This window comes from Microtus ochrogaster, chromosome 6, assembly GCF_000317375.1.
Source record: "Microtus ochrogaster isolate Prairie Vole_2 chromosome 6, MicOch1.0, whole genome shotgun sequence".
Taxonomy (NCBI): Eukaryota; Metazoa; Chordata; class Mammalia; order Rodentia; family Cricetidae; genus Microtus; species Microtus ochrogaster.
Window position 1 is genome coordinate 77,631,228 of NC_022013.1, and position 21,428 is coordinate 77,652,655.

The window sequence follows — 21,428 nt, forward strand, 5'->3', positions numbered from 1 at the left end:
AGTGCGATTTCTATGCACACCACCAGCTTCAATTGGTGAGTTTCCCCCATTCTGTTCAGCTTGTTTCTCTGAATCCGAGGAATTGACCATTGAGCTCCCAGAAATCTGGTGTTTTTAGAAACGGGGGACAGCCCCCAACCACAGTTTTTATATTACGGTTGAGCCCTTTGCTGACATTCATCTCTGGATTGCTTCCCTTACCTAAAACCACGTTTGGACAACCTGGGGTCAGCAACTGGGGGCCCACAATCCCTCAGATTTTTTTCTTTTCTTTTCTTCCCCCACCTTGAAAGGCCACTTGGAGCAGCCTCTGGCCTCTCGGCTTCTGAGTAGCCCTGACCAGAACCAGTAAGGCTATAGCACCCCACCTATAGGCAGGGGATGCTCTGCTACACGTCCTACGCTGTTTGCTACCGATTTACACCCTTCCTATAGGAGAAGACGTCCTGTTATAGGCCTTGTGGTGTTACCACTTTGGGGGTTTTCACGGTTTCAGCTATGGGTAGCAAGCCATCCATGTCTGTCAATCCATCCTCCTCCTGGGATGCCTTTTAGAAGCCCTAAAACCCCAGGCCTTAATGCCCTCCTTCTTCAGTTCCTACCCTCACTCTGCCAGTGTCCCGCTGGCTCCACTTTTACAGGAGCTTTTTATCTATTATCAGCGCACAGGCAAATGGAAGTTTCCTCAAACTGTCCCTGTCACCACTACTGCTGCCAACAAGATTGGTCGGAATCCACAAGGCAGCTGTTTTTCAATTCCGGCATTTTGCTCCCTGCTGCAGCTTGTGGCATGGCAGCTTATAGACAGGGTGGATCACACCTTTAGGTCTCTTATTATTAAACTTAAAATCCCTGCAGCTCAAAAATTGTGGTTTCTCCATACATGTGACCACTGCCATTTTGACAGAGGTCAGGCAACCTTGCCAACATCTTAACTGAGGTCAGGTGACCAACTTCCACCATCTTTACTGAGGTATTCCCTGCCCGGGTCCCCAGTGTTAACTCTGTTACATAGGTGACCTTACCACCATTTTGACTGCAGTCAGATGATGACCTTACAGCCATTTTAACTGAGGTGAGTTGATTTTGCTGCCGTCTTGGCTGAGATATTCCCTGCCTGGTTCCCCAGTGTTAACTCAGTTACATGGGTGACTTTAGGGCCATTTTAACTGAGGTCAGGTGACTTCACTGCCATCTTAACTGAGGTATACCCTGCCTGGTCCCCTTGTTTACTTATGTTTTTGTCTCTAAATTCCTCTTATTGACTCTGCTGCATGTGTTTTGTGCAGTGGCAAGCCTTTGGTAGGGCCCACCGAGAATATCCACTTCACCTAATTCCTGTTCATGCTGTGTGTTCATACATGTAACTTAAAAGCACCTACGTTTACTGTTAATGTTGAATTGTCTGTTCATTGTATATCATTCCACACTACAAAGCAGTAAGTTTCATGTTTTAAATTGGTATGTACTTTTAAATCTCTTACAATACAGTACTTTAACCCAACCCTGATTTAAAATATATTAAGCTGTTCTCTACTATTGTCAGTTCTGCCATTAACCTATTGCAAGCAGTTTTTTCTTCTGTCTTTATGGGTGTAAATCTTACCTGTTGAGAGCCAGCACAGTCAAGCTCAGACACAGCTCTCCAAGCAGATTCTATACTGTAGTTACACCTGATAAACAGCCCTTGACTGCTCAGAGATCTGGGGAATATGGCATTTAAATATTTAATTATTAAAAAACTTTTCATAACAACAAGAGACAGGTTGGCTCCTAGCAGCAGCACTCTATTTCCTCCAAAGAAGACAGAAGACAAATGGGCACAGAACAATGTCCATCCTCAATTTGTTTCAACTGTGAATCACTGACCACTGGACAAAACTGCCTTTCATCTAAACTGAAGATCACCAGACGGTGCACAGAATCACTGGAATCGACAGCCTAGCTGCTCAGGTCAAGTTAGGTTTGTCTTCCTACAGATTTCTTAGCCCACAGGATCTTATGGAGCCTGGCAGGCCCTGCGCTAAACAGCAAAAGGCAAACACAACCTTCAGTGACCATAGAGGACCTTGAGGAGTAGCTGGAGGTGCCAACCAAGTTCTCTGTCGTTTTTAAATCAGTAACTCAAGTAAAATTTCATCCTTCTCAAAGATCTCTGATGGAGCTTGACAGCTGAGAGGTTTGTTCAATTTAAAAGGACAGCCTCACCAAACAAATTTCAGTAAAATATAAATACAAATACAAGAGCTGCAAATTATAAATACATGAGGACAAATACAAGTTATCAAATTTCTCTCTCATGCTGCCTTCTATAGTCTTAAAATATTTCTTTCCCCTTCTCACCTTCCCTTCCATAACCTACTAAATAAATATTCAGCCTCACTCTGCATGGCATTCCTATCCATGTCTGTCTCTCACCCGCTGTGTGGCTCCCTGCCTGGGACCAGCTGCCTTTGGAGACCTGCAGTGTTTGTCACTGCAGCCACTTGAGGATCCACAGCATTTTCAATTCATCCATTACAGTGGGCACATCTGCAACAGGGAGCAGAGCTGAAGGCTGAGTCAGGAAAGAGACAGTGAGCTGTTCCCTGATAGATAGTCTAGTCTTTCTTTTCTCTTCTGCTGCTCCTGATCCCAGAGGCCAGTCTCCCCCTCCCCTTCCCTCTTATTACACTCCCTTCCCCCTAATAAACCCTGCATGCGAGCTGTTGCATGGCCTTTTTTTTCTCTCACACCGCTTTTTGTTTGGTTGGTTTTTTGAAACAGAGTTTCTCTGTAGCTTTGGAGCCTGTCCTGGAACTAGCTCTTTGTACACCATGCTGGCCTAGAACTCACAGATAACTGCCTGCTTCTGCCTCCCGAGTGCTGGGATTAAAGGTGTGCGCCACCACCTCCCTGCCTTCACGCTGCTTTTTAAAATTACAGCAATCTCTGGAATCCCAATGTGAATGTGGTGCGACAAAGCCAAGACCTCAAGCACCTGGTGGGTGGAGTGCACTTCTTTGACTGGAGTGGGGTGTGGGAATCTGGGACTGAGACCAGCTTCCCAGCTGATTCTGCCTTAGTACTTACACCTTTACAGATGGAAACAGGACAGGACTGTCCATCAAATGTGGGCAGTAATAGTTGCCCTTGTTGCCTTTTGAGAATAATGGCGATAGTAACTGTTCAGTAAATGTTTGCTATTGTGCACTAGGCACCATCTTAAAAGCTTTATGCTTGGGGGCTGGAGAGATGGCTCAGAGGTTAAGAGCACTGATTGCTCTTCCAGAGGTCCTGAGTTCAATTCCCAGCAACCACATGGTGGCTCACAACCATCTATAATGAGATCTGGTGCCCTCTTCTGGCATACAAACATACATGGAAGGAATGTTGTATACATAATAAATAAATAAATCTTTAAAAAAAAAAAAAAAGCTTTATGCTTAAGAGCCATATAACCCACCATAGAGACAGGACATAGCCCAGAGCCAACAGTCAGGGTTTGGATTCCAAGCTAGGAAGTGATCATGTTATAAAGAACATAATAAAAACATGCAGAAAAAAAAACACATTAGCTTTTGTTGCTGTGACAAAATACTTAGGGCATTTCAACTTTCACAGGAGAAAAGGTTTGACTCAGTTTCAGAGGTTTCAGCCATGGTAGCCTGGCCTACTTCTGGGCCACTGGTAGCCGAGAAGCAGAAGACAGGAAAGGCGTGGGATCTGGGTGTCTCCTTCAAGGGCATGCTCCCTTCCCAAACTTCTTTCCACCAGGCCTGCCCTTTATCTCTTTTGTTTTTCCAAGACAGGGTTTCTCTGTGTAACAGCCCTAGCTGTCCTGGAACTCACTCTGAAGACCAGGCTGGCCTCAGACTCAGATCTGCTTGCTTCTGCCTCCCCAGTCTGGGAATTAAAGGTGTGCAGCACCGTGCCAGGCTAGGCCTGTCGTTTAAACGCCAGTCCCACCTCAACAGGACTACAGCTCCACTGCTAACAGCTCAGCCTTGACCATCAAGGTCAACGGGAACATTTCAGGTGTGCGGACTATAGGTACCATAAGCAGCAAGGAATTGAATTCTAAATTCTTATAGAGAAGAGACCAGTCCTTGAAACTAGCGCTCGCGCTCTCTCTCTCTGTCTCTCTCTCTGTCTCTCTCTCACACACACACCTCCTTTCCACAATGTATTTTAAAGTCTTAGTGCAGTTTTGCTAAGGAATAGGATAGAGGTTGTAGGCTGACCCCTTTTTCTCAACAAAAGGCAGTTACAGCTTTTTCATCAATAGTATGTGCAGCCCACATTAAGAGATATTGCAAGAGACTAATTATTCAATGGCCACAAAAAGTCTTGAAATAGCCAAAAGAAACCAGAGGTGGTAGCACACACTTTTATTTATTCCAGCACGCAGGAGGCAGAGGCAGGTGGATCTCTGAGTTCCAGGTCAGTCTGGTCTACAGAGCAAGTTCAAGTACAGTCAGTTAAGGCTACACAGAGAAACCCTGTCTTGAAAAACAAAACAAACTAATATCAACATAGCCAGACTGCTTGGAATGTACCCAAATGGGCAAGTTTGGGACAAAAGTACTTATTTAGACAAAGAACTACTTTACCCATGTTCTTTTACCAAGTGCTGTAGACACTGTTCTGTTGCTGCCAAGAGACACCATGACCAAGGCAACTCTTAGAAAGCATTTAACTGGGCTTACAGTTTCAGAGGCTTGGTCCATTATCATGGCAGGAAGCAGAAGAGCTGGAACAGTAGCTAAGATCTGAGAGCTACTGATATACAGGCCAAGGTAGGGGGAGAAGGGAGGAGAGCCAGACTGGGCCTCACACAGGCTTTTGGAACCTCAAAGCGCACCCACAGTAACATACTTCCTCCTAATCCTTTCAAACAATCCCATTCCCTGGTGTCTAAGCATTCACACAGGAGACTAATGGGGGCCATTCTTATTCAAAACAGTGTACTAAGTAACCCAAGCCATCTTAGAAGTCCAAGTCTGAGGAAAACGTTTATTAGAACCTTTCAGTTTGAATTAGATTGTATCTTTGCAAACAAACAGATTTTATTTCACAAGCAAGCAAAGGGACTCTAGATTATCACTCCTTTTTGTGTGGATTGTGTCTTTGCCAATGTAAAAGGCTTGGGAAAGGACAAGATACAAGGCTTATTATTTAGTCAGCTCAAAGTCTGATATTAAAAAAAGGCAGGGATAATTACTAATTTGTTCCGTGTGACTTTTGGCACCCATTTGTGGTACTAGTTTCCCAAGCAGAGCCTGCAGTTTCTGACAGCCACTGACTCCAGCTTCACTCTGCGGCGCTGCCGGACACAGAAACAAATCACCTGCTTTCCTGACTACTACTGTCTTTTTTTTTTTTTTTTTGGTTTTTCGAGACAGGGTTTCTCTGTGGCTTTGGAGCCTGTCCTGGAACTAGCTCTTGTAGACCAGGCTGGTCTCGAACTCACAGAGATCCGCCTGCCTCTGCCTCCCGAGTGCAGGGATTAAAGGCGTGCGCCACCACCGCCTGGCTTACTACTGGCTTTCAAAGCAAGAGATATCCAACATTATTAGCAGGGATGCATCATTAAAACTACCTCCCTATTGCTTAACAGTTAACAAGCAAACATCACTGCAGATTCCTCAACACTCAGCTAAAGCTGCAACACGTGTGCTTTTGACTGTAATCTGACTTCCTTTATTTATTTATTTTCAAGAGAAGGTTTCTCTGTGTAAATAGCCCTGGCTGTCCTGGATCTAGCTTTGTACACCAGGCTGGCCTCGAACTCAGAGATCCGCCTGCCTCTGCCTCCCAAGTGTTGGGATTAAAGGCATGCGCCAACACTGCCCGGCAAATTAAAGTTTTAATAAAAGATTTAAAAATCACAAAAATAGAAGTTTAACCAGTCCTCTTTCCTAACCAGGGGACACCTTCCGTGAACATAAAGTTTCTTTCTAAAAGGCTTCACAGGGGGACATAATGATGCTCATTCATGAGGGCCGACGTGGAGCCTTTAAGGGAAAAGGGCTAAAGCACCTCACATAGTATTTAGAGTCAGCTGACACAACTTCTGCACTAACTGTTTAGATAAAGTGCTATGACATTTTGCTAGAGAGCTAGAGCCTTCTGTAAAAATGAAAAAAAAACAAAACAAAACAAAACAAACAAAACAAAACACAAGACTTATTTTTCCAGGTTTTGGATTTTCAGTTCAGAGCTAACATCTTTTATAAAAATACCAGTAAGAAATTATCTTAAAATTCTGATGACATTAAAAAGTCATAAACCTCAGAAAACTGAGAACTCTACATCCCTAACCGCCAGCCCTGGTTTCAGTGAATAACGACCGATTTTACAAAGCATCTCTCTCAAGGAAGTGCTTTACAACTCCCTACCCCCAACCCCAAGAGCAATGCTGGTCTGTGACAGAAATCTGGTTTAAAACAAAATAAAAACCACGGGACCCCCACAGCTTTCACAGAAACAGTCCAGCTTTCTGTTTTCTCCTACTTTCCCCTTAGCTGACATTTATCACTGTATTTAAAATAATCATGACTTCAACTCAAGATACTGTATATTAACATGGAAGCAATATGAATGCACTTACGTGAATATCACATCTTATACAGTTTGAAAAACACACAAAAGTAGAGTGAACAGATTATATATTTCAGATAGGACCATGCTCACTTAAGGCATCTTGTGCAGAGGATGTCTCCCGATTGGCCTTCACAGGTGGACACTGAGCTGGACTAACAGACACTCTCCACTAACACAAGTTTCAGGATAACTAGAGGCGAGCCTTGCTTTCTGTTTCCATAAGCTGGATGTCAACATCACAGACAGCCGGGAAAGGCTACAGATGACAAATCATCCCGTGAAACGGAAACAGCACTCACCCAGGAAGCTGTGTACACTAGACGGTGGGTGTGACCTAAGTCTGCTAAAATTTCCAAAATGAAAAGATGACCACTTTCTTAAAGAGCAGAATTATAAAGTCGCTTTCACCGCCATCGTTGTAGACCCAAGTTTAGTGAACTTTCAGATTAGAATCTATAATTCAGTAGAGTGTTCAGGACTACAGAAGTCATCTTGAGACTTTCTACGAAAGTACGTACAGATCTTCCTCATGGAGCTGGGAGTAATGGTGACCTAGAAGAAAATGGAGAGTTAGGGACTTCCCAAGTTCAAAATTATCTCAGTAAGTGTCTCAGTTATAGCTGCCATTCTCTTGAGAAAATCAGCCCCCTCCACTGATAAGCCAGATAGATAGCTTCTCCATTGGTTCCCAATAAAGCAGCATTGTTCTGATAAAGAAACATTAGTTGTATATGGTAGCACACTCCCATAATCACAGCACCTGAGAGGCTAAGGCAGGAAAGTCCTAAATTAAAATCTACTCTAGACTACACAGTGACAACCTGCAAGTCAATAAAATGTAAAAACAAATCCCAAAACTTAAAAAGATTAAGATTAGCACAACATTCTTAAAGCTTTGAGATTTATATTATTAGTGAAAATAATTTTCACCTCACCCTTGGTCATGAGGGTCAGGGAAAACCATGGGAGAGAGACACTGATGACAAATTTTTGGCTAGGTGCAGAGCACTCCTACTTTGAGGGAAGGAAACTTTGTTTGACTTCCCATTTTCTGCAGCAAAATACTGTTTCAGGTTGCATAGTAAGTAGCCTTTCCTAGAAGCACAGGCTAGGCTAAGGACATCAAATGGGGCAGGACACTCACCTTACTAGTACTGGCCTAAGGAAACCTAAGTTCTGCCCTTAATTATGGGCTGTGTTCCCATCATCTTCCTTTGCTGTAACTGCACACTGATACACAGCACTCTGTCCCTCTGCTGCTGTCCATGGCTCACCCAATGCTCACTTCCCTCTTCACCACTCTAAGTCATATGCTTTGCAAGGTTCACTTATTTCTGCTACACCCTCCATTTAAATGTCATGTCAGTCAGTGAGACTTAAAAAGATCAGTAACATTATATTGAATTGCTGAATGTTAAGAGAGCAGACACAAGTATTCAGAATATTGGTGTATGCAAGACAATCACAAACTTGGGGAAAAGCCATAAAAATCAAGGAATCTGTAATTTAATTGCTTTGAAGTACCTAAGTTCCATTTTGATCATAAAATTCATTACAAGCTGAACAATCTACTTATGGGTATTGGCAAGTTTCCTGAGAAAAACAACTTTACTTAAAAAAGAGATGCCATGCTGTATCCCAGGAGAGGTATTTCTGAACTGACACCCCGGATGGTGAGAAAGCTTCAGTGAATCAAGCAGTAAAGACCGAGGAGTCTGAGCAGATGAAGGGTTTAATGGAGTAAAAGGGCTGCCAAGTAATTCAGCACAAAGTTCATCTCGAGAACTGCATTTGTCCCCCTTCAGATAGGACATATATCCCCCCACCCTGAAGGCTTACCGGGCCTGGTGATGTCTTTCCACTCTGTCTCCTGGAACTGGGTGTCTGGGATGATGGACTTCGTGGAGATGAATTCTCAGCCTTCCGTTTGGCTGCCATGGCTAACAACCAGTTCTTACTCTCTGGGGAGCTATTCTCCTTGCCCACCATCTCAGACCCTTCTCCACAAGGTCTCAGAGGAAGAGGCAGTGTTCCACAGCCTTCTGAAGCATAAGGACTGACAGGCGAAGGAGGCTCCGAGATGCTTGCAGCAGCCGTGCCTTCAATCTTTCTTGATTTGGCAGGACCTGTGGAGTCCTTGCTGAGGGCGTCCTGGTTGCTGGAGAGGCAGCAGCACAGATCCAGATGGAGGCTCTCCACCTGGCCGTCGAGCTCGGTGACACAGCTGCAACTCTTCACACACTTCTGCTTCCCACTCTCCAGACAGCTCGAGTCTAGACGCCTCTTCACTCTATTTCTAGATTCACAGCAAGCATCTGCTTGGGACGACTTCTGGCTCACAGGAATGAGGGCTTTTCTTGGAGATGAGATCTTTGTCTCAGAAGCAGGTGGAGTGACGGGAGGTGACGAGGAAGGTGTTCGGGTCACCCAGTTTCTAAGAGACATCTTGAAAGATGAGAGGGGCTTGGGAGACACAGAAGAGGTGGAGCCTCTTCTGCCAACTGGAGACCGGGTCTTGGCAGGGGTAGTTTTGACTGGGAATGTGGGGGTATTTGAAGGAAGAGGGAGGTCTCCAGTACAGCTTGGAGTACAAGCTGCTGCTGATGGAGAGGAAATGGACGGACTGCTCTTGGCTCTGGGGGCTTTGGCAGGAGTACTCTGGCTATTCGATACCATTACTGAAAATGAAGAGAAGCATGAAACTCAGAAAGAAAATGATGCACAGGCCTTGGATGCTCACCCAGGGAAATCATGTCCCTAAAAATCATCCCATCTCCACCACACCCTCCCAGCATTTTTCCTACGCCTTTTCTGACTGCTCCCCAAACACCCTGAAGTAAAACACACACTTGCAAAACCCAGGAAAGATAAATTCATTAAAGCACCAGCAGACCACTCTGAATAGTTTCAGTGTTTGCAAGTGGTGTGGGAGGTCCTTCTGTCCATGCGCTGCTTTCATTGGTTAATGAATAAAGAAACTGCCCTGGCCTGTTGATAGGGCAGAACTTAGGTAGGTGGGGAAGACAAAACTGAATGCTGGGAGAAGGAAGGCGGAGAGAAACACCATGGAGCTGCCAGAGACAGACATGCCGAACCCTTCCCAGTAAGCCACTGTCACGTGGCGATAGACAGATTAATAGAAATGGGTTAAATTGAGATGTAAGAGTCAGCCAATAAGAGGTCAGAGTCATTCCTACACATACTACTTTAGGCTCTGCAATAGGGAGGACGCACTGCTTTTCTCAACAGGCTGTGTACTACTCCACCCCTGTCTCAGCTCATGTGTACTTTTGGCCTCTTTCTTGCTAGGCAAAAATCCCCATGTTTGAAGGATCCAGTAGCCCCATATTCAGACTCTTCCTAACCCAGCTATCCTGTCACAGAATACACGGGTTCTCAGAGCCCTTCACTAGTATGGCCAGGAGAAATGGTTACAGTAGTCACTATATTGTTTTGCACCTGCTTCCTAAGCTAGCTAGTGAGCCCAGAGGAGGGGGGTGAGGATTTAGTGTTTAGTAAGGAATTATTAGACGTGGAACTTCATGGCTGTTAACAATAAGGCAGTGATAGAAGCAGTAGGAAACTGACAGTAACTATCCTGCTGTCTAACCAAACGACAACAAACACCTGAGCTTGAATAAGTGAAAGTTATCTTGGCAATTAGGATAATCATCCTGTCACTCAATGCCTACACCAGTGTCTCAATTTTGGCTGCATAACAGACTTACCCAGAGCTTTACGAAAACACAAACACTTGACCTCTACACAAAACTCACAAAATCCATGACTGACAATGTATACATTTTTCAAAAGCTCCACAAGCCTACCCAAGACTGAGAACCTCAACAGTGCTGTGAGATCTCCAACTAGAGTACAGTTACACAACAGTAAGCAATAGAGCTGGTGCTGGCTGGACAAAGTAGGTCAGAGGGAAGAAGTTTTTGGCTTTGCAGATAGCATTAAAAAAGACAGCATTCTCAAAAATGGTAGTGTGGTCAACAGCAGCCAGTCTATTCTGGAAGCAGGCGTAAGGGCCAAATGGCAAGCGTACCAGCCATTGGCACCTAGATCAGGTTGTTACTCGGCAATCCTCTGTGGAGTAATGTCACCATCACCCAAGGACTGAAGGCTGGTTCAACTGAACTGCACTTGCTATGTGGCGTCCTAAAGGAGACAGCACAGCAGAGCAGTCCATGTCTACACTGCTTGACGACTGGACGGAGAGAGAGCACTTGAGCACTTTACACGGTGGAACCGTCAGCAACTCTCATTTGATTCCACCCAATCAAACATCATCTTCTCCTGAGCTGATCTCCTTTCCTTTGTAATAAACCCCTCAATTAAAGGGTGGCAATCAGTGTCTCGAGATCTTTCCCCATTGTCCTGATAGACCAGGTAGGCCATCATAGGCCATCATCACTCCAGCAAGATTGTTTGTTCCATAAGCTCCAAACCGCAAAAGCAAAGGTAAGCTCATAGGTCTTTTTTTTTTTTAATGTTGGAATCATCTGGTCAAAGCCACACCCATCATTTCCTTAGTTTACCCTGTTTCTAGCATAACACTCTGCTGGGTCTCCTGCTCGGGCAGTGTCTGTCCAATAGTCTGTAGCACTACCTCCTCTAAAGAAACGCTGGTGTCTAATAGCTCAGGTCCTTCCTTGCTCTATTTGCTTTTCTAGCTACAGCTGTTATCACAAGTTACCCCAAATTTACCACCCCCATCCTAAATTGCAGAATTAAAACTGTCTCCTTGACACCCTTTGGATGTAAAACAATGTCATGGTACATTAAAATCAAACTCTAGCTTCCTTCCTAAATCTGTAGCAATTCTTATCTAGATTAGGACAATTCCATCCTGTGTAGCCTGAAGTAAAAGCCCTCAAAACCATCCTTAAAAATTCCCCCTTAAACTGTACATGTTATCCTTTGGCATATTCTGTGGGTTCTTATAAATATTGTTAAATAGATTCTTCTATGCTTTGCCTTTTGTTCTTGAGACAAGGTCACACCAGCCTCAAACCACACTTTTCCTGAGTGTTGGGAGTAAGGCATGTGCAAGTTTGATGACTTCAGCATCAGGCAGGAACTTTCCTGCTGTCCCTCACTGCTTCTGTGCCAGCATTACCCTTCTAGAGGCCGAGAACATGCCAGGCGCACTCCTGCTCCCTAAGTGAGGCCACGCGATCACAGAGACACTTGACAGCACATTTCCATTCTTCTCCTTTACTTGATGTATTTTACTTCAGCTTACTTATCGCCACCCACGATAAGATGTTTGTACCTCATTGCTAAACAAAACTAAGAAGAGTGCACAGCCCATGACTATCTGCTGACTAAACCCGTTACTTTACACGAGACCTTCCACAGATGATGAACAAAGCAGGGCCGTTCTCTCTAAGAAATGCCAGGGTGGTGCTTTCCTTTAAAAATACCACAAAACAAGGGCAAATCTAGCCTCCCATAGCACTCAGTATAACTCAACTAAGAAAACCAAGAAACCTTGGAAAATGCATGCTACCCTTACCTAGGCCAGCTTTCGTCTCTCTTTTCTTCTGAGAGGTCCAGCCCACCATGGAATGTTTATCGCCTCCGGGTTTCTCTTCCAGACCTCTATTCAAGCGCCAGATTTTCAGTGTATTATCATCAGAGCAGGTAGCAATCTAAGAACCAATAGAAGAATGATGAAGTTTCAAAGATCAAGAACAAAATCTAAAGCAGTTGTGCCCTAAGGAAGGGATCATAAACGACCACTTATTTTGTCTGCTGCAACACAGCACAGACAACGACACCCCTTGTTTCAGAGAATCACACCAGCTTCACAATGATGCAAATTTCAGTTTCTTTTTAAAATGTATTTTCCACTGAGAAACTTATTAGCAGTAATTCATTTTTAAAAAGATTTGTCTTATTATGTGTGCTCTGCCTGTACACATGTGTCAGCAGAGCCCAGAAAAGAGCATCCTATCCTATGGAAATGAAGATGGCTGTGTGCTGGGTGCTGAGCCTGTGTCCTCTACAGGAACAGTAAAGGGCTCTCAAGTACACTGTCAGTAGGCTCATTTTCCTTTTGGTCTCTCAAGAAGTCAGGCAATTCACGTCTTTAACATTCTTTATATAACCATATGTAATTAAGATTTCCTTTTATTCTTTCTGTGAAATGATCAATTAGTACATATCATCACTATTTAATTTCTACAATTTTCTTCTAAATTCTGCGTGCTTATGTTATTGTTAAAGCAATGAGGACATTTCCCAGATCAGACTTAGCTTGTGACTCAAGCAGGCCGCAAGAAGAGTACAATAAACCCAAACCTCTGAGATGCTTTCTCAGATAGGTAAAGGAGCAATGCAGGAAAACAAAAGTTCACTAGGCTGAAAGAAGTTAAAAATAACCTTTGCCCCTTTAAAAATATCCGACTATTCCTGATCTTGGTCCCGAGCCTTTTATGGCAGAGAAAGTCCAGCTTGAAGAGCTAGAGGCAAATGGCCACTGCTGCCAGAGCTGTTCCCCAGCATTTGTTTATATCATTTCTCTATTTCAGTCACTAACACAGAGGAAAAAAGAACACATGTTCTTTTAAGTCGTGGCCCCCAAGAGACAGGCAACATTTTCCTTCCCTTACTGGGAGGCCAAAAGATGACACACACACATTTCACTTCTCAACGAAAAATAATGGAATGCCACAAGTGCTACAGTGACAATAATACATATGGGCCTTCACATAGTCTTTGTTTTTTGAGATAGTGTTTTTCTGTCTAACAGTCCTGCTGTCCTAGAACTCACTTTGTAGACCAGGCTGGCTTTGAACCTCTAAGTGTTGGGGTTAAAGGCGTGCGCCATCACAGCCCGGCTTCCTTTACATTCTTCATCTTATTTAGAAACCCTTAAAAGCTGAGCACAATGATGCATATCTGTAGTCCTAGCACCTGGGAGACTAGGGCAGGGCAGGAAGACAGCGTTCAAAGCTCTGAGCTATATATATAGCAGCAAGATGTTCTCTCTGAACAAAAATCCACAAAACTGAAAAAAAAAAAACTAAACATAAACAAACAAAATACAATGGTTTATCTGATAACCCATGTAAAAAGCAGGCATTCCGTTAGAAATTACATGCGATTTTGAAGAGAATGTCAGAATATTAATTGACACCTAAAGCAATAAGTTTAAGAAAGGTCTGTATGAGCAAGAACAAGGCTCTAAGTACATGAAAGCATCACAGTGAAATCTGTTCTTGTGTATGCTTATAAAAAAGAGCTTTCCTGAAGCTAACCAAAGAAATGCAGTAGGGATACAAACAAACAAGTCCTAGGAGCAACCCAGGAGTTCTGAATGCCAACAGTACGCCAATGCACTAGACATAAAGTCTCTGGAAGACTAGAAAACACCTAAAGTCAAGAACAAGACAAGCAACAAAACTTTCCATATACAGACATGGCTTCTATTTCTGGTGTTGTTATAGTTTAAGCTGTGTGTGTATCTGTGCTTGTGAGAACAGGCACACATGGAGAACAGATGCATTGGTTCCCCCTGGAGCTGGACTACTAGTAGTCACCTGATGTTCACGTGGATGCTAAGAACCAAACTCAGGTTCTCTTTAAGCTGAGCCACCTCCCTAGACCTTCATTTCAGATTTTAAAATGAATCTTCAGTTCAAAATTTCATTCTATATATAAGAAAAAGAATGACTTAGTGAACTATAAGTCCAACTTTACTTCTTTAGTATATAATAATTCCTCGTACTGGTGAAAAAAGCAGGGGAAAAGTGTGTGTGAGTGTGTTGAGAAAGAGATACATGTCCTGGAGTCTTTTAAATGACTACACATAAAAGTCTGTATCATTTTCAAATAAACCTAGGGAAAATATACAAATCTAGCATGCACAAACCTTGGTGAAGTCCGATGGACACCAGCACACAGACGTGACCTCTTGAGAATGACCCAGGAGTACAGTAGGAGGATGCCAGGGCATGGAAACCTGGCCAAACAAGAAAGAACATGTCAGCACAACAGTGTTAGTCCCCAAAGCAGTCAGGACCTCTTTAACTATGTCTCAGGGCTTTAGGGTTGTCAATAACAGGGGAGCTGTCGAGTTCAACAGTCAAACTCAATCAAGACTATGGGTCCAAACACAGGACAGCTCTTATTTCAACTAAAATGCAATTCTGGCACTGTCCCTCAGCCACTGGGCTTTCTGGGCCAAGATTCAGTTCCAGGTATTGCTCTTCAACCCAGTCCTGTTTATACACCACATAGACATGTTTAGATCTTCTATAGTCAGCCACTTGGAGGAATATTAAATCAACTGAGTCCTGAAGGTACCTGAAACAGGCAAACAGCTCTTTTAGAATAAGAGGCCAGTTTGTGCCCAAGGCAAGACATACTTACTATGACAAAATCCAAAATATCATCCTTCATTTTGAATGTGACAACCTTCAATTTGAAGATGTAAGCCATAATTTTAATTTTTCATACAAACTTTTCAGTCAATTTGTTTGAAGGACAATTTAATAATGTCTTTAATGTATTGAGAGGTCAAGACTGTACACATCACAGAGAATCCAGTGATAGGCACTTGATAGCACTGTACAGCCGCCTCATTCCAGAGCTATCGATACCTTTCAAAGCACACAGGACTAGAGGACAAGCTCACATTGCTGTTATTAGTACATGTATTTGGAGAACAAGGACCGTAGAGAATGCGTTCTCTATTTCCCCAAGGCTCTGAACCATACATCATTTGCCTGCAGTGGAGGCAACTTTAGAAAGAATATTTGTGACAGTGACCAAGTCAGCTTAACAGGTTTCTCAAATTACAGCTAAGAGACTTGACACTGATTCATGGGGTATCTAACTCGATCATGACTACTCCCTATCTTTGCTACCTGGCAAATGTGCAATGGTTAAAATGGCAAAAACAAAGGCCAGACAGAGTTCAGTCTGCCTCGGTAAGTTAAAGTTTAATGTATTAACAGATGAGGCAGCTTTCCCTCAACCTGCATGGATATTATTGCTGAGTTCTATAATACCATAGACTATAATTCATTCACTCAAAGAAAAATATACTTTAGAAAGGACTATAAAAGATAGTTTCTTACTATCGCAGCAGTCAGAATTTTTCCTTCCTTTCTGAAGACCCTAGTCCCCTAAGTTTCTCTTTACTCAAGATTCAAACAGATTAAAGGGAGGGAAATCCTTGTCTGTGGACATCTCTGGTGAACATTACTTCTTCCTGCCATCCTATGACCCCACCTATTCCTTAGCTTCTCCATCACAGCACTGAGGAGAATCTAACTGTATATACAAAATATTAAAGTTAAGAAAAAACAAGTGCTTGCCAACAGCATGTACCTAGTTCTGTCTACAGGGCCTCAAAGAAAAAGAATCCTTGTAAAAACTTCCTAAAGAAGCAATATTAATAGTAATAAAGTTGGCATTTATTCATTGAATACATAAACCAGGTACTTTACATATAAAAAAATAGGTGGAAGGGCCTAAAAAAAAAATCAGACATGTACTTTAAGTATCATATGGTTTACTAACTCTATTCTTTGGCATACACCTCCTCAGAGAATAGAAAATACATGCAAGTAAAAACATACAAATGGTGACAGCAGAGTTTAAATAGCAGAGTGAAAAACTCTGAACATCTAAAACGACCACCAACTGGTAAGCAGATAAAATATGGCTTGCCTATAAAGTAGAATATTCTTCAGCACTTGAAAGAAATGAAGTATTGTGCAATATGTCTGAACCTGAAAAATATGCTAAATTAAGGTCAAACACCAAATGCCATATATTATGTGACACAGTTTATATAAAATGTTTCAAATACACAAAAATCCAGAGAGAAGAGATAAAGAATATACAATGTGGCAATTGTTAAGGAGTGACTATGAAGACAGACTTACAGGATAATGTGGTTTCTTCCTGTGTGACATTCAGGAATTAGTGCAAAAGGTTGCCAACAGTGTGTATACTGAAGTGTACACTTTAATATTATTTGGTGATGCAAGGGAACCAAACACAGGGTCACATTCATGCTAGGCAAGCATTCTAACACTGTTCTATACTTCCAACTCTTAAATCCGTCTTTGTATTTTCTTGTAAATAGTCTTGCCCTGCCCAAGCTCTCCTCAAACTCAAAATTCTCCGGTGTCTAATTCCTGGGTGCTGCAATTACAGGTGTGCACAACTATACCCGACCTCTAAATTCTCTTTTAATAAAAAGGAGAAGGGACAGAAGTGGTAAACTTTGTGAACTTTGATGATAAGAGCTTCGATAGCTCAGGACTATCTTAGGTACAATACTTGCTCTTTGACTACTTTAAGATGAATTTTTCCCTTGTGAAATTCAGATGGCTTTGAATTCACTTTAATTCCAGTAACTCTTAAACTTCAATTTACTTTAAAAACCATTACTATAATTATTTCATTTAATTTTTAAAAAGCTTCCATTTTGAGTAGTAAGGAAACTTATTTAAAAAAATAACCTAAACATTTTGGGGTGGTCAATACAGAAAACTGTTCTCTTTTACATATTCTACCTTTTATAGAATGCTTAAGGCATAGGAACCCCAAAGTTAAAATTATGAGACATCTCTTGAAGCAAATAGCTCTAACCTTAAGAACTTAAAGAGCACTTTGAGTACTTAGGCATACAAAAAAATCCATCAGCACTTTCCCACACAAAATCTCATTACTCTGCCCAATTGGAAACCAAATCTAATCTTTATTTTTGCCATGAGATCATTTACACTTCCTAAAGTGTCAGGCTCAGTGTTCCACTGGTCAGCGGCAGAATGGCCGTGCCAAATCAGTTTATTTATAACCACTTCAGTATTATTCAGTGGATGAACCAGGGACAGACAGGGGAAGCGGGGGTGGAGGTACAGGTTGGGACAAGGGACAGGAAGAAACTAAAAAGCAGAATGCTCAGTGTTTGTGTGTGTTTTAGAATTTTGGACCTCAGTATCACAGTCCACAGATGATAATGTGGCGTGAGGCATCTACAAAGGCCGTCCTCTTTTGCTGGAAGATACAAACTCCTTTCTTATTCTTTCCTTATGGGCAGGCTTCAGCACAGAACAGATACAATACGAAAGCCCAAGCTAACCCATTAGACATGAAGCAGAGTCACAAGACACCTCAGCGGTCTGGACACTCAGCCTGCATGGACTCCTGTTTAAACTCCTTCTCCTTTAATAAGGGAAAAGAGAAACGACATCTCACTGGGCAAATTCAATTTTAAGAGCAGTAAGTTTGCCAAGATCTCAAATATCAGGGCCTGCACACTGAGCTATGTGCGGACAGGCAGGAGGACATCCTGTCTGAACCACGTCACTCAGTGGTGACACGGAACCAAGCCAGGGAATTCAGTTAGGGTCAACCATGTGTGGTGGCCATAGATGGGATCTCTAGTAAGAATAGGCTAGAAACTCAATCAAGTACCTAGTGTGCAGCCCCTCGATTCCCATTTTAAAAGGAGCCCGTGCTAGAGAAATTTTAAGAACTGGCAAAAAGATTTAAATGTATATATTTAGTTACATAATCATGTGTACTTTATGGAACTAGCCATTTTATTATGTTATCTGATACATCTAAAATTTCAGTTGTTTTCTTGCAAAAAAGAAACCCCAAATGACAGGCTTGTGGAATGAGTAAAATTCTGTAACAAAGTAGGGAGTTAGAGAAATAAAAGTAGTAAGACAGTGAGGAAAAAACAGAAAGCACAAAGAATTAAAACTTTGAAACTCAAAATTTTAAATACAAACAAGAGAGAAGCAATTGTAACTAGTACTACACAGAGACACTTAAAAAGAGTAAAGAAAACAGGTAAAAACTATTTTTGTAAGATACGTACTTATATATACATCTCAAGTATTTACTCATAAGAAAATTCTCATTTAAAACGCCAATAAGAAATATGCGTATTAGAGAGGAGCCCAGCACACGTGTCTCGGCTAGAATGGCATCTCTCCTTGGGACCCCTGGGAAGATGTCACTAAAAGCTGCAGTGGGGAGCAGCCACTTTCCAGCTCCAGTCTAAGAGTCATTCGTTTGCACTTTCCCCAGGACTTTTCTATTAACATCATCTAAGTTTCTTGGTTTATGGAAGATTGTTTTAGAATATGAATATATAAAATATGGTTTTTAAGATGAACGCAATGACTTAAACAGTAATGGACACTCTATAAAATTATGAAAATGAGGGGACTGGAGAGATGGCTCGGTGGTTAAGAGCACTGTCTGCTCTTCCAGATGTCATGAGTTCAATTCCCAGCAACCACAAGGTGGCTCCCAACCATCTGTAATGAGATCTGGTGCCCTCTTCTGGCATGTGGGAATACACAGAGGCAGAATGTTGTATACATAATAAATTAAAAAAAAAACAACAGAAAATGAATTGTCTTAAAATATCTGCTAAACATTTGCTGTGGGACAATGGTCTGTACCCTGTCACTTGTATTTTAAATAAACACTGATTGGCCAGTAGTATAGGCGGGACAATGAGAATTCTGGGGAGAGTAAAGACTCAGTCTGCAGTCATCGCCCAGAGAGGAAGCCAGACACAGCCAGCAAGATGTAACTGCCTCACCGAAAAAGGCACCAAGCCATGTGGCTAACACAGACAAGAATTATGGGCTGACGTAAGTTATAAGAGTTAATAAGAAGCCTGAGCTACTAGGCCAACAAGTTTATGATTAATGTAGGCCTCTGTGTGTTTCTTTGGGACTGAATGGCTGCAGGACCAGGTGGGACAGAAACCTTAGTCAACAAACATTGAACAATCTTAATGGCCCAAGGGCCAGATATTGCTATAAGAAAAAGGAGTAAGAAAAGCAGTTATTATACCAAAAGTTTTGAGCAACTGTTCTGCAGGCAGCTCTATGGAAGTCCGAGTATGGGATGTGACACTTAAGAACGTCTGATAAGATAGAGCAGAACGGGCAGTTGTACGTAATGGTTCCTGTGAAGCAGGATTTAGTGATCTTTCATTCGTATTTTAATAAATAAAGCTTACCCGAAGATCAGAAAAGTAAAACAGCCACACTGGTCAGCCTTACAGACCAGGCAGCAATAACACACACCTTTAATTCCAGTAGCCACACTAGCTTGCCATAGAAACCAGGCGGTAGGGGTGCATGTCCTTAATCCCAGAACTAGAGAGGACAAGACAGGAGGAGACAGCTCTCAGTCTCTGTCTCATTCTGAGGTTTCCTGGAGGCAGGATTGCCATTTCAGACTAAGGTCAAGGTAAGAGCCAATAACTGGCTGCTTTGCTTTTCTGGCCTTCAGGTTGAAGCCCAATATCTGTCTCTGAGTTTTTATTAATCGTGCTACAGCAGGACACAGAATGCCATTTTTGAAATAAATGATATTCAGAAAAGGAAGCACAAAGCAAGAAATGACCTTGCCAACAGTTGGTGCAAAAAGTCAGCAGTGTGTGCTTGTACTAAGTACACCTCATACTGGACAAAAGCATTCTATCTGTGGATATTTGACAGCTTACCTTCCAAATGTAGGCAGCTTCATCACTCGAACCACTGATTAAAAACTGGTCATCTGGACTAAGACTTGATTTTACATAAAAGGTAGAATTCTGGTGTCCATTGAAGACAGCCACTGCCAGAGGAGAAAACCAAATCACTTGGTTTATATCATTTCCAGTATTCCAATGAATGCAAATGACACTCACACACAACTCATACAAGTGTTATCATTGCTTCAACCTGCTACCATATAATAGGGAGCTAAGTACTAAACACAGAACAAGAAGGTGTGCTAGACCCAGTCTAGTGAATTCAATAGGAACAAATGTCAGATGACAATGTCATGAGCAAGAAAGCTGATGTCTAATCCTATAGTAAATGTAGACTGTGCCCATATCCTTATCCTACAGGAGGATTTTCTCCATTGAAAACACTGATCTTATTTCTCCACTGACTGTAAACTTCTTGAGGGTACATACATCTCACATCATGCTAGATCTTACTTTAAACAGTATAAAACTTCAAATATTTGCTGCACAAAAAGGTAAAAGTCAGTGAAAAGAACTATTTGATTCTGGCTGAGATGCAGATTTTTTTTTTTTTTAACTCAACTCTTTTTAACAGGCTGACTGACAGGAAGACCTAGAGGGGCACAATGTATGTTCATCTGTAAGTCACTCAATTTGGTTAGGTTTCTCATAGAGAAAGAGTAAGTAACCATACCTTATATAATGTGCTCTTAAGACTGCTGGCATCAACACATTACAGAAAATTTAAAGGGGAAAGCTCAGTTACCAGAAAATTTACAGATATATCAGAAGTAAAAATAACATTTGAATGCTTAACAGAGGGAACGAGGCAGCCGTAGGAACTTCAGTGGCTTTTGGTTGAGTGCTCACAGATATCCATTCTATTTCTAAATAGAAAAACTGTTTACTTATACCTTTTAAAGAAAAACAAAAACACATGGTTTTGCAGAAATGGCTCAGAGTTAAGAGTATTTATTGGCTGCTCTTCCAGGACCTGCGTTCAATTCCCAGCACCCACACCAAAGCTCACAATTGTGCAGAACTCTGTAGTGTGCATATAGACATAATACCTATACACACTTAAAAATAGAAACCCTATTATCAAAAATTCTCTGCATCAGAGATTTTTACTATAAAATAAAGTTCAACAGCAATCAATTTAGATATATCCTAAACACACTATGATAGCTAGGTAGTGGTGGCACATGCTTTAATCTCAGAACTCAGGAAGCAGCAGGCAGATCTCTAAGGTTGAGGCCAGCCTGGCCAACAGATTGAGTTCTAGGACAGCAAGGGTTACACTGTGAACCCTGTCTGAAAAAAA

At 42.1% G+C, this 21,428-nt stretch overlaps 1 protein-coding gene across 1 annotated transcript in view; it reads right to left on the bottom strand.

Moving 5' to 3' along the window:
* Window positions 1-6,316: 6,316 nt before the first annotated feature.
* The window catches only part of Dtl (denticleless E3 ubiquitin protein ligase homolog), a 35,405-nt gene continuing 20,293 nt past the window's right edge, over window positions 6,317-21,428 (bottom strand). Inside the window, exons 11-15 of the mRNA XM_005348887.3 lie at window positions 20,096-20,208; window positions 14,471-14,560; window positions 12,110-12,245; window positions 8,425-9,263; window positions 6,317-7,137 (exon numbers count right to left, since the gene is read on the bottom strand). Coding sequence (XP_005348944.1) covers window positions 7,039-7,137; window positions 8,425-9,263; window positions 12,110-12,245; window positions 14,471-14,560; window positions 20,096-20,208 — 1,277 coding nt within the window. The 3' untranslated portion in view covers window positions 6,317-7,038. The remainder of the gene's footprint in view (window positions 7,138-8,424; window positions 9,264-12,109; window positions 12,246-14,470; window positions 14,561-20,095; window positions 20,209-21,428) is intronic.